The sequence below is a fragment of the Rhea americana genome, unplaced genomic scaffold (genome assembly GCF_003343005.1).
Source record: "Rhea americana isolate MKP2758 unplaced genomic scaffold, rheAme1 scaffold_130, whole genome shotgun sequence".
Classification (NCBI taxonomy): domain Eukaryota; kingdom Metazoa; phylum Chordata; class Aves; order Rheiformes; family Rheidae; genus Rhea; species Rhea americana.
The window spans coordinates 597,330-611,499 of record NW_028185373.1 but is presented as its reverse complement, the minus strand read 5'-3'; the positions used below and the strand labels follow the sequence as shown (position 1 = coordinate 611,499).

General features: G+C 36.3%; 1 protein-coding gene across 4 annotated transcripts in view; it reads left to right on the top strand.

Moving 5' to 3' along the window:
* ITSN1 (intersectin 1) overlaps nucleotides 1–14,170 on the top strand; it is a 136,858-nt gene that overhangs the window by 95,510 nt on the left and 27,178 nt on the right. For all 4 annotated transcript variants that reach the window (XM_085297742.1, XM_085297743.1, XM_085297740.1 and 1 more), the window contains 3 exons: nucleotides 1,390–1,556; nucleotides 8,025–8,070; nucleotides 11,714–11,835. In XM_085297742.1, the coding sequence (XP_085153868.1) occupies nucleotides 1,390–1,556; nucleotides 8,025–8,070; nucleotides 11,714–11,835 (335 nt within the window). The remainder of the gene's footprint in view (nucleotides 1–1,389; nucleotides 1,557–8,024; nucleotides 8,071–11,713; nucleotides 11,836–14,170) is intronic.

Sequence of the window (14,170 nt, the reverse complement as noted above, 5' to 3'; positions counted from 1 at the left end):
GATGTATTTAATTTGCCACTGGCATTGGTACTWCAGAAATTAAGAGAGTGTTAAAGATCCATTCACCATGGAAAAGGAGATAATTATTGCAAAATACAGCTGGTTTTGCTAACTATGTATTTGAGAAAAAGTAAATGAAGAAATGCTAAGTCTTATTTTGTAAAGTCTGAGATATCTCAGGTTATATGTTTGTATGAAAAAAGGAACATGACTTTTGTAGAACAGTTCAAAGAAACTATATCTAAGAAATAATAAAATATAGATTTAACATTATAGATTTAACATTTTCTATTATAGTTAAGGAATTTAAGAAAAATGATGCCTACATARTATARGTTATGACACCGTGTGTGTGCAAACGTTTTTGTATTCTTCAACTGCAGTTGTCAGATAAAGCATGTCTTAGCTTTTGTTAAGGATGATAATTGTGGTTTGAATTCTTGCTGAACTTTAGCAACTGCACTAAGCTTTTTGGGTCAGATTTGRTGTTCACACAAATACAACAATTGCCAGCTGCAGTGGAAATCTTGAATGCTTTTGTTACATATGCAGGAAAGTCTGGCTGAAACATTGTGAACCACTCCTGTGTCCAGAGCTAATACCAGAAGCAGAGGATATAATCTTCAGAAAACTATTTTATGCCTATATAAAGTGTGATAATGCTCAGTTAAATAAGAACATATCAAACCATATAGAAGATGTTACAGAATTGTTTGAAATCATWTTTTTAGTCCTTGAAGTAAAAATTTTTCATGTAGTTTATAATTAAATTAGGCATTGCATTTTTCAAYATCAGTCTATGTTAGTGCTTTTTGCACTTGAATACTAAGTAGTCGACCATGTTTTAACAGAACAGAACACATTCTGCCTTTGTCTTAACATTTCCCAGCCATCTGTTGTATAAGATACAATGAGATGTGCACCCTTCATGCAAAGCTTCAAGTAATGAAAGAATTCATTGTACATGAGAGGCAAACAGAGTACGTAAGATGAAGACTATCTACAGATGTTCAGATACTGAGATTTTCTGTCTCCAAGACTGAAAATGCTAGTGATCAGCACAGAATGGAAGCCATTGGGAAATACGTTCTTCAAGTAGTGGTATAAAGTGGTATAAAGTTATGTTCATTTTAATCATACAAGCAAATTATTGCACCAGAAAAGATTCCCTCAGAAACAGCCTTTTGATATATTGTATTCAGTCCTGAAGAAGATGCACGTCATTCTGTGTGTTAAATATTGAGCTTTCTATTTATAGAAAGTAATTAATATAGTTGTCTTCTATCTAGCCTGTGGATTCACTACATTATATTAGGTAGGTTTGGCAAATGATAACTGAACAGTTTATCAAGTGTTTTCCGATGYTCTGTATTTATTTCCCTCTTCCAGAGTATGTTGCTATGTACACTTACGAGAGCTCTGAACAAGGAGACCTGACCTTTCAGCAAGGTGATATGATTCTTGTGACAAAGAAAGACGGCGACTGGTGGACGGGAACACTGGGTGATAAATCAGGCGTTTTCCCATCTAATTATGTGAGACTTAAAGATTCTGAGGTAGAGACACTGAAGCATTGTAAAATTGAGCTGGGGGAGATGTACTTTATTTRGTGTCAGAGTGATAGTTGCAAGTCATTGAATCATAAGAATCATAAGGGGAGCAAAACGTCTTTTACAATTTTGCTGTATGTGAGGTTGGGTAGGGAAAATGACAATAGTTGCAGTTTATAAAATAAATTCTTAAATAACTTTGTGGAGCATGCATTAAAGTGACTCTTGAATAACTTAATAATTGACAGTTTTGTAGAGATATATCAGAATAGGTATGGCTACTTTGATTTCTTGGTAAATTTTTAATGGCTGAGWCATATCTTACTGCCATTCTYTTTAGAAAAAAATATAAAGGAAAATATTTAAGTCTAATATCAACTTTTTTCTATTGCAGTTTCCTTGCAATCCAGGGGAACAAATTTGGCAAAAACATCTTAGCTAGCTACTATATTTGATTACAGAATTGMTTAAATTATAGAAGTTCTATCTCATCTGCCCTACAATGTTATCCTGGAATTATCTGATAGAACACATCCATATTAAAATTGTTTTCTCTCTTTTTAGGCATTCTTAGAAAAGACTTTTCTTCTTGCTTGTGTACCCCATCTATTTGAGAGGATAATTCTTACCTCCCATTAGGAATTAGCTTAGAGTCATAACTGAACACATTACTAATCTCTTGGTGAGAAAGAATTCTTGTTTGTGTGTGTAAGAATTGTATGTTTAAAAAGAATAAATTTAGACTTCTATAAATTCTTAATTGGATTTTTAGAAATCAAGAGGAGTTTTCTTTTTTTTTTAGTAAGTCTTGACTTTACATTATGGGGCACAACTTTATGATAGACTACATCTACAATATAGGGCTTGAGAAAAGTCCCTCCTTAGTTATCTCTATTAGTTAAAAAAAAAAAATGAAGAATGAAATCAACAGTGAAATGTATAGCTGTAGAAAGGCTTTAATGTAACAAATTTCTAGATAAAAGAGAAATTTTAGTAACAGCCTCTCAAATAAGATTCAAAAAAATTTTTGTAGTTAATGATATTTGACATTGCAGTTCTTTGGGAAAATCRTACTATGATACTGTTTTCAGCAAGACTTTAGAAAACTTTCTTATCTATATTTCACATCATGTAACTATTTCATTATACCTGTGGCACTGATAGTTTGAAAACTAATTAATTTCATGAGGGATAAGTTCAGTCCCAGATTTTGGTTAGTTGTTTATGTGATGTGATACACTTCTCTGTGCACAATTAAGACTGCAATTTCTTGATCATACAAACCATTCTAAGCTAGCACAGATACCCACCTGGCAGTCTCCTGTTTGCCTCCGGTGTCTTTCATTTGGCCCATTAATAAGCCAGTTCAGGACACTAAGCAGGGCAGAAAACTATTTTAGCAAAAAATATATGTACTTCTAAGCACTACCCTGAATCGGCTCACCAAGGCTTAGCAAAATGTCAGTGCTGCTATCAGGGAGGGAGGAAGAGAGAGAGGAGGAGAAGGCAAGATCACCACAGCATCGGCTTAGATTAGCTTGAGCTGGTTTTGAACTGCACTCCTGGCTGGCATTTGTGTTAAGCAGTTCACTTTGATTTAGAAGTGAAACGTCATGCCTTCTGTTTGGTATTCAGTCTGTGCTCATTCCTGCCCTTTCAGCTGCATCAAATCTAGTAATGGGAGCTGTAAATGAAGCTGGATCAGGTCTCAGACTAGACCAGGAGTGCCTCACTAGTGCACTTAGTGGAAGCATCCTGGTTGTAGCACTGCAGAGCCCATCACAGCAGGCTAGCATATCCTTTTGGCAAGTAGARTAAGTTAGCCTATGTTCAAATTCTTCCACGCTAGCAACTTGTGGTGTCCCTTCGCTATGCAGGGTATGGGTTTATCCTGAGGACAGTGCTTGATGAGAGGCCAGACATGCCTTGAAACAAGAAACTGTGAACTGTCTGCCCGCAAGACTAGCATCTTCAGCCTGCTCTGAGCTCCTTCAGTCCTTTCAGCTGCAGCAGCACAGCCTTTCTGAGCCTGTGGAGTGAGCTAGCTTAGGGAATTTACCTGGTTAAAAAAAGAACTGCTTCTGAAGTTCAGGGTCTGGATTACACTAGAGCCCTACCAGTGATTTTTGCTGTACATCAAGGGAAGAAAAAAAAAAAAAAACACAGGAAAAGAAAAGGCTTGGAAGAATAGATATAAGTGTACAGATAATTCCCTAACCTATGGAAGATACAGTTGTCATGAAATTGCCCTAAGTTTCTTCGTATTACCTGTAAATTCATAGTATAGTTCGCAAGTGGGAGGTTGAACTATCAGCCTTCTAAAGTACTGTGAGACCTATATTTCATATGTAAATAGTAATAGCTATAGTAGTAAATAGTATAGTAGTAATAGCTAGTAATAGTAGATAGTATTTTCTTACCACTAACTAACAAAAATATAGCTGCAATTAAGTTGGCTTTGAACTTTTGTGAAGGAACTGTTTCTATTTTACCTAGAGATATTCTAAGTAGAGTTTAGTCTCAAAGCCTGGGGAATTTTTTCAGGTATGGAGAGTTGTTTTTTGTACGTCTTTAAGGACTGGGCTTACAGACGCTTSTTCTATCTGAAGAGGGAAAGGGCGCGCTTGTTGGCAAAGCATCTCTGTAAAGTACTCAAGTAGACCTTTTTTACAGAAACCTGTTTTTATGAAAGAGGTCAATTTGATGTTTCTCTGATCCCAACTCTGACTACTCTTTTTGCTGGTAAAATCGTATCTTCAGATAAAATCTTGGTGAGAATGGGAGAAAAGAACACAGAGAGCTCATGGAGATCTTGATATCCAGGATGCTTATTTTCACAGAATGATTCATATGCCCCACAGGAGATATTTCTGATTCCAGATGGATAATTGCCATTACACGTACAGTGTTTTGCTATTCAGCTTGTTTCTAGAGCCAGTTTTTACAGAGGATTTCACAATAGTGGCTGTCTGTCAACTTTATAATGTGCTGCCGTGCTTGGACAGCTGGCTGATTGTGGAAAATCTTACTAAAAAAGTAAATCAATGTGATGTTTTCTGCACTGTTGACTTAACAAGACCTGAAGATAGAGTATGGCAATATTGATCTTTAAATAGCAAAGACAGAGCTCATAGGAATGGTTTTAAGCCTAAAAACATGAAAGATTTATACACTAGAATAAAAATTTTTGAATCTACTCCTTTCTATTTGGTCCCAATCCATCCATTTGCCTTGACCTGCTAAATTGCACAATATCCTATCCCTTGAAGTTTTCGCAACAAAAGTGAAGTCCTTATGTTCAAGTAAGCAATAATACTGGTTCATGTTCTGTTCTCAGTATTTTCATTAAATTGATACAGATGGATACAAATCTGTAATGAGTTTTTTTTTTCTCTCTTGCCTTTCTCTGAAACTGGTGATAATTGCCTTTGCATTAGGATGTGAAGCTCATAGAGGACTTTAGAAAAAAAAAATAGACACCTCAAATTATGAGACTTTWCCTCTCTAAGACTGTCTTTATTTTCAGAATATTTATGTAATCTCCTGGGTTCTACAGGACTTACTATACAACACAACTGGCAATTCTACAGCTATGTCTTATTAAATTAGGCAAGTCCTCTCTACTGTTTCAAAAGACTCTATCATTTGTTGCAAAATATCTCTGAATATAGCGTCTCAGGTATACAAAAGGGAACTAGAATGTGCTATGTCCTCTCCACTATGTTTTTGCCAACAAAAAGAATATAAAATATTTTTCCTTCTGCTGAGTGGGTCAGAAGTTTGGGTCCTTTTTAAGTGCATTATTTATTAACTTTGTTATTTATTGAGGTACTTCAGAACTTTTCTATATATTTCCTTGCTTTCATTTTTACCAAGGATTCAGGGATTCCTCAAGCAGAATTAAGACTCAGCCTGGTCAAGGTGATTTTGAAACTTCTCTCTTAAAATATTCTCCATATGTTTACCAGTAAAATGTAAAGATAAAACAACACAGCTAAGATCTGCTTTCTCTGTCCAGATACTCCAGATACAATAACATGGTTATTAGCTAAGTGATGTTTTGAAAGTGTGTGTTCTTTGGCCCAAACAAGTCTCCTTTATGTGGGGAGAAGTTTCTACCAGAAACATTTTGCAAAACAGAATAAGTTAATGATACTAGCATGACAGTTCCAGTTGCCACCTTTAGTTCCAGAGTTCCAGTCTCTCTACATGGAACTGTTGAGGGACTCCTAGTCACTTTGTCTGGACCATCTCTGTCTGGACCATCTCCTCTTCCCCAGACCTAACCTCAGTCTTATCTGATCTCTACATGATGCTTTCCTGTTTCACCATTTTATTATTATAGGTCACAGTGGCTGTAGAGAAAGATGGAGGGAGAGGAGAAAGAAGGGAACCTAGGGAAGAAAGGAAGATTTGGTTGCCTTGCAGAAAATAACTATAATCAGTCTTTTACAGTGACAAGAAAAGCACTAAGACTGTGGTATCCAAGTGCCATTTAGATTAAAATTAAAGTGTAATTAAACTAAACTTCCCACAATCCTTTACAAAACTTAATTTGCAAAAAATCAAGGAGAAACAGTGTATACTAGATGCACATAAGGTACTTTTTGTGCCAAATCATAAGAATAAATAAATAAATAAATAAATGTCTTCCCCCTCCCCACTCTTCTCTTCCAGTTACTGGTTACCAGTTATCAGTTATGTAGCAGGCAATACCAACTCTGCTGTGTTGCCTGTATTAGATGTGATTGAGTTGACTAATACAGCCTGAAAGGTCAAGCTTCTTTAATAGCGTTACTGAAAAATGTACAAAATATGTCAAAAAAGCAGATACTTAATCCTAAATTAGAGGAATTTTCCTAATAATCTATTGCTATACAGATATCCCAAACCAATAAATACTTTTACAGTGGAACTTTTTTCTTAGTTATTTAGTTACTGCTTATATTAGTTTCTTTATCAGAATCCCCAATTTTTTAAATTTAATCCAGAGAATTTTGAAGGTGAAAATGTTCTTTATTATAAGGGAATAAGGGTTCTGAAAGCCCTCAGCATGTTTGATGCAGTCTCCAAAGTAGTGAGGAGGATCCTAAAGGAGAAATTTAGGGAGTGGAAGTGTTGAGAGCCTTGTTTGAAGACAGGAGGATTTTTATGGCTATTTAATGTTGCTGAACAAAGCGTAGTTGAGATTGGTTGTTTTGCCGTTATCCATATCAGACTCTTATTGCAGAAGATAAGGCTGGCCGTGTAATGGGAACAAACTGAGGTAATCAATTAAGGGGGAGATACGTCGCAGACTGTCTGTTGACCAAAAAAGTTGGCAAGATGACAGAGGGGATAATGAAGGGGTGTGCAAGGTGTAGTTTAGACCACACAATGTTTTGAATACTCTGATTGCTTGTACATCAGTACCCGTAGTGTACATTAAAAAAAAAAACCCATGTAAATGAAACAACAAAAAAAGCTCTTTCCAAGTAATTAGTGACCTCATGGGAAGTTTTTTTTTTTTTTTTTTTTTTTTTTTTTCTCCCAGCAATGCTTCTTTGAGTTCTGTTGAGTGAATTATGAAAGCTTTTCACATTAACTTCATATTTTAGTATCGCTGTTTTCCTCTACATAACTGAACTGCAATAAATCCACTGCTCGCTGGATTTCTCGTGGCTGCTCACAAAGGCTTTTCTTACCCTGGACGATACCATTGATCCCTCATCTCACCTCATCTAGGTTCAGAAGAATAGCTACCTTTGTCGAGAAAGGCAGCACCTTGACATTCAGTGCCCTGTTTACTCAGCTGGGCACAAACATGGTTGTAGGACTTTTGGTCCTAGTGACAAGTGCCACCTACGAAGTTCAGATAACTCATCTTAAAGATGTAAAGATGTGCTAAGTTGCCATATAAAAAATTTTAGAACCACATAAAGACAATAATGAAATAATTAGTTAATTTTTGGACATACTTGCAGTCCAAACTATTTGTAGAGTTGAAAACTGATACTCTTGTTCTGACTCAACTTGGAATGCATATTCTGATAGATACACAGATTTACAAATCAAATGCCATATAATTTGGGATTATATTGGTATTTGCATCCATGAAAGGCAGGAAGAATTTAGCTCAGTTGGTTAGAGCGTGGTGCTGTTAATGCCAAGGTTGTGGGTTCAGTCCCCGTATGGGCTACGCTGAGGGCTCTCCAGAGGTCCGTTCCAGCCTTACCATTCTATGATTCTATAAGACAGACATCTGCACCTTTATATAATTAAGGTTGTCCGCTTCCATACATGGCTTGTTACTTTTTCCTATATATTAATTGTCATCTCAAAAATTAGGAATCCTGCAAGGATATCATTTTCCTGAGAGCGTTATTTACTCAGATCCTTGTTTAGTGTGTGCAGTGAAGCAGAACAAAACTGTTTTCATGTGCGGGTGAAACAAACATATGAGTGCTAAATTTGTATCTTAATTTCTATTTCAAGGCTCCTGGAGCAGCTGGAAAAACGGGAAGCTTAGGGAAGAAACCTGGTGAGTCATACATTGTGACAGCACCTTATATCTGTTTAAAGTATTATTTTTCAGTGAGAAATTTCAATGGGAATAAAGTCTTTTCCATTAAAATGTATTATGTTTACTCTTAGTCTTTTTTGTAGATATTATCAAATATGTTGTCCTCTAATAATTTGCACCRAAGAAAACTTGTTGTCTATATTAAAATAGTGTGCAATCTGTGAGTCACTATAATATGTAAGTAGCAGATAGCTGGAGAATAAAAATCTGCTTGCGCAAAAATGGAGGCTACTTTTGGAGTTTGAGAACAGTTGAGAACAGCCCTGAATGCTTTTCAGCAAGGAGATTCATGGGTATCTTGACTAAAAAAAAAAAAGAAGAAGAAGAAGCTGCAAATACTCAGCCAATAGAAGTAAAATTCTAATAAACGAGGTGAAATTTTCCAGTTTGTTCCAGGAGCAGCAGGAAGAGTGGGTGTTCTTAACAGCGTGTGTTGAAGGGCAAGGAAAAAGAAACAGCTATCTTTTGAAATTTAAAAAGCAACATGAACTTCTAGCTGTGAGAAGGCCTTGTTTCTTCCTTCTAAATATGACCTGTTTTGGTAGAGGCCACATTCCTTTGTTCTGGATAAATGGGTTGGATTTCTTCTTAGTAATTACACATCTAAATAAATCAAAATTTAAAAATCCTTACTGGAAGGAAAGCTATTTCAGTCTTTTTTAACCTTTTTGCTGAGAGTTTTCTGTAACTTCCTGTTTCTCAGTGGCACATGAGAGCTCAATGTTAAACTGATAATTCAGATTGTAATTTAATGAGTGCATAGTCCCCAATAGAAATTCTTCATGCTGGTCRGTGAAAGGAGATGTCTAGTATTTGGGGCCTTGCAGAACACCATCTTACAGGGAAAAATGAGAAATTTCTTTTTCTGAGAGAGAGGAAAAGTACAAGATTTTTGGTCTCTCAAYTTATGATATAAAAATGATATAACTAATATTATAATTGTCATGATAATGAGAGAGGTTTTGGCCGAATATAAAATTCATTTCAGTAAGTGCTACATCTAGTTTCTTTGCTTGTGTTCTTGCCTCCTGAATGGCATAGAGGGAGGAAATGCCTACAACTACAGGGAGCTTGCAGACTTCCTAGAAATATGGCTATGTTTCTTGACAAATAGCKTGCTGTCCTTGCCATTATACAGGGCAGACTGTGCTGCTGCTGCTGGCTTTTCTCTGTGTAAACCTTTCTGATCTGCTATCATCATGAAATGTATTTTACCAAGTTARAATTTTCTTCAGTCTTCAGACTTTACACGAACTGTGTAAGTCCCAGAACCCAGTTTAAAGCATCTTGCTAACTSTCAGCCACTAGCCTTTCCATCACTCATTTGATTCTCTCCTTTCTTGCCCTTTGTGCTTATGGTTGGGTGCCTCTTCTCCCCCCTCACGAAGGAGATTACTCTGTAGTTAATTCTGCATGTGTGATCATTTGCAGCAAACTCAGATTGCTCCTCTGTCTGCCTCTTCACCCTCCTCATGCTGTTCATTTACATACTTCTCTGCTGACCACTTCTAATTTTCTGTAGTCACCCTTTCCTATTAAAATTTAAGTAAACTATCAGGTCATTTTCCTTGCTGTCTTCAACACATTTGGTTCTGTATTTCTTGGAAGGAAACCTCCCTCTGTTTCAAATGAGTCGCCTTTTTGGTTTCCTTTGCCTACAACTGCTTTTTCAATGATTACTCCCTTCCTRTGCATTACCAGCAGACTCCCCCCTCCTTTCCCAGCCTGTGGGTGATATGTTGTTACCAAGTGCCTTTGCTGTTTCTCTTGGCTGCAGTTTGATGCTTGAGACTGAAGTTTGATGCTTGTTGATGTAGAGGGATAAGTAGGATGGTRCACAGCACTGTGTTACTTTTCCTAGTATAATTGCCCAGAAGAAAGCTGGAGACYGTTTCTGTGTGTTTGCTCTCTTCAGCTTTAGTCCCTTCTGCTGTCTCTGTAGTGTTGCCTRTTAGCCCACCTCACGTTCATGGTTGCATTGCTTTCTGCTGCCTTATGAAGGAACAAACTGGCTGCAGGCCTGACCTTTTTCTGCTTTGTCTTCCAGTGCCAGTTTGGTGAAGAGTTKTTTAGGATAGCCAAGACTAAAATTACATGCAAACATAAATGAAAATCAAYTGATACACAGATGTTTTTAATCAAAATTTTCAAATAAAAGATAAAATCTCAGGCAGTGTTTTGAGCTGTGATCAGACAGTTGCTGAGGTTTTAAATTAAGCTGGCTGACTTGCACTGAAACAGTTGAGAAATGTTGCTGTGATCTGGACTAGTTGTTCTGCTATGGGTTTATTCTAGACCGCAACCATAACCAGCCAGACTCAATGCCCAGATCAGCTGCTTTAAAGTTCTCAATTTTATCTGAGGCATGACCAAGTAAAAATCTCCTTTGTCGTAGCCACAAGACCAGAATTTACTATTCCGGGAAAGGTTTTTCTTAAAACCAAAAACCCACAAATTCCCATTCCTTCCCCCCAATCATTCTGTTAAGGAGAATACTTGAGTGATGAATGACCGTGTATTGTGATCCTAAAGTGGAGCTTTCATCAGTAACAACACTTCTTTTGTGCTTCTTTGGAAGCCTGAGACACTTTACAGCTGAATGAAGGCTAAAAAAAATCACCATAGATTCCTCCTAATCCTTTAGATTAATAAAGGACTACTCAAGTGTAGCATCCTTAATTAAAACTTTAGCTTATCAAAACCTACACAGTTTTCAGATCTACTGTCATATGATTTCCAAAGGTTCCCAATAATAGTGATATTAAACATAAAATCCATCCCTCTAAACATGGTTTARTGACAAGCTAAACCTGGCTTAGAAGCTCTCAACAGGACATCAAAAAAGCCTGCCTCTGCTTATAAGCTTCTGTTGATTCAAATTTGTTCAAAAATGTATTARTCCTGCCAGACTTGGTGGTGATTATTACCTGTCTTTCCACAACTGCTGTAAAATATGGTGTAAACTGCATTGTCTGCTTTGGCTAATGTGTCAGACAGGTAATTGGGCGCCCACAGACAGAGTCAGATTCATGCTGATAGGGATCAAAAAAGGCAGCATTTTTTAATAAATGTTCATATAATTAAGATTTTAAAATGAATCATACCTGTGGCATTTCTAAAACATTTGTTTCTTATCTAATCCGGTGAGAAGTTTTCTGCSTGCATTTGTTAGTTTGCACTTTTGTTACTGCAACTTCTCCCTTACTCTGTCATCAGTAGGTATCTCCTCTTTCTAATGAGCTTAGTCCAAACTGATGGTATAAAAAATATTTATTAGAAAACAGTGCTATGATTTTGTTTAATAGCCGTGTAGCTCTAATGATGGGCATTATTCTTCTGTATTTCAAATATTCACKTATATGTACCTTCAGAGCTGCTGCACTCCTGTGCTGTTTATTTGTATATTGCTGTGAACTTTTTAAGGATGGACTCCTAATTTGTTATATAATCGCCATTTGTTTTTGTGAAACTACATAAATACAAAACAATTTTGTGGAAAGAAATGCAAAATGGATTTACTATGCAACTGATAATGACAGAGTAAATATTGTACAGAAAGTATTCAGGTTCTTTCCAGATTAACATTTGTTTTCTTTAACAGAAATTGCCCAAGTTATTGCCTCTTACACAGCAACGGGTCCAGAACAGCTTACCCTTGCTCCTGGTCAGCTGATTCTTATCAGAAAGAAGAATCCAGGTGGCTGGTGGGAAGGAGAGCTCCAAGTTAGTTACTATTTCTTTTTAAATAAAATTATATGTAAAAAATCTTGTTTTTTTTTTTTACCACTCGAAGTGATGAATCCATCAGTGCTAAATAATTTTGAAAAAGGTGGTTCTGTAACTAAGCTATTAGAAATAAAACTCCCTTACAAAAATCTACATACAATCCAATTCTTTGAAATTGAGGTAACTTTGGAGGACAGCAAGAGCAAGCCATTTGGATTTATTTTAAGTCCAGGATACCCACCTCACAAATCAGACCCAGCCTACAATCCACTCCTTTGTACATTTTCTACAGGCCCTTCAGACATAAGAAGGCAGTGGATTTTACTTACTTRCTATTTTGGCTACTTATCCATCCTCCCAGTCTTGTGTCTGGAAGTATTTGCCACATGAACAAAAAAGCGGTCGTCATATCAGGCGCTGAGGCAAAGGCAGTCATGCAACAGAGGCGTGTGGGACTGCTGGGTTAAGTGGCAGGACCTGCTTGTGATSGTATGATGCATGTATGTCTGTGAAAGGGGGAGAGATACTGGAACATGTGATCCTTGAAGACCTTCTTAAAAAGATTTCTGCATTGCTTCAACCAAAAGTTGGCTGCCCCTTTTACTGGAAAATTTTAAAGGTATTATACACCACTGGTTTTTGAGATGGCCACCACTTTTTCAAGTTAAAGAATGTAACAATATGAATTACAATTCTGATGGGCCTATCTCAGCAAGGGCTCAATTTTTACTGTAGCAAAGTAAAAAGAATGGTGTCTGTTGCAAGCAGGTAAGTTGTAATAGGAGTTTAATAAAATATTTTAATCCTCCCCCCTTTTTTTTAGTGTAGAACTTGACAATTCTGAAACTTTCATTCTCAATGATTTTCAGTGGCAAAGCTTGTGTTTTCTCGGCCGTGCTTCATACCATGGAAAGAAAGTTTGTACTTTTTTAAATATGGGCACTATATGAAAGAGTTTAAGCTATTTCTATAAAGTGGATGTTTGAACTAATTCAAACTTAAATATTTTTTTGACGTCAGTACCTGCCCTTTTTTCCTGATGACATTTTTTCCATTTCCTCTGTGAAGAAACTATCTTCTAGGATTACTTTGGTCTTYGATCTCAATAACCTCTATGTTATTGTTTTGTAACCTGAAAGTCTCACATTAAAATTTATTTTAAGACATTAAATAAACTTCAGTGGGCAAGAGTTTTCAAAGTTACCAGTTAGCTGCCAATGAGCAAAGTGATTTTAAAGGAAGAAAAAGTGTAACTTTTTATTGTGAAAATATTCATCTGTAGCTTTGGTACCATACTATATCAAGGGTAGTTTGACAAGTATTGTTTTCATTAACAGACCCCTTCCTATTCTCTTTACTCTCCTATTGTACCTATTGCAGTTAATGCAAATTCCTGACTCCTTTGTTATGTGAATACAAAGGTTTATACAGAAATRTGGTGAAATGGATAGAGGAATTTATTTATTTTTTTTAAAAAAGAGCAGTTGTAAAATGACAACTGGTTCTGGAGAAGGGTATTCATAAATTCTTTATACACTTAATTTCAAAGTAGCAAATATTTTAAAAGTATCTGTACAGGTCAGTTTTGACCTAARGTAAGTTTTGTTCATACTTTTCTCAGAGAACATAACAAAGTTAATATAAAATGAGGCAAACGTGTTAGGTATTACATTGCTGACTTTAGTGTGGTCTTCCAGAATATCTTAAAAATGAATAATCTAGACACATTAGCTCAAATGTTTTTTTTTTTCTTTTAGTAGAGGAAAAAAAGAGGGAAGGAAGTAGTTGAAGGATACTTCCGTTAGATGGCTTCTTTCTCTAAAATTAATATTCTTCTTGTTTATAAGGGCTATATTCTACATGCTCAAAATTTTAACTATATTCCAACTGCAAAAAAGAATAAATAGGTAAAATAAATCTTAGCATAATTTCATCAATATGGAAGCTGAGATTTACTTAAAAGTTTTAGAATAATCCTTCTTACATTCAGATTTTTTTTCTTCTAATTTTATTTGGAATGAAAAAATGTAATTGTCAAAGCAACAGGATGCAGTTTCTGTGAAACTCCTGTCCTGCTTTGGTAGTGTGGGCTTTGTCACGCTGGATTGGGGCYGCAGTCCAGCTGCCCCAGTAGCCCGTCTCCCATAGTGACTGGTTGCCCCTGCATTAGAAACTTAGAGCCCTGCTGTAGGTCAGGTGTATGACAAGCTGCTTCTCCCTGAGCTGGTGCACTTGGACCACGTGCATACTCGTGTGTGTGCACCACGTTCTCRTATGGATGCTTGCTGATTAGATAGACGTGAGAATACCTAATATACCTTCAAAAATGTTA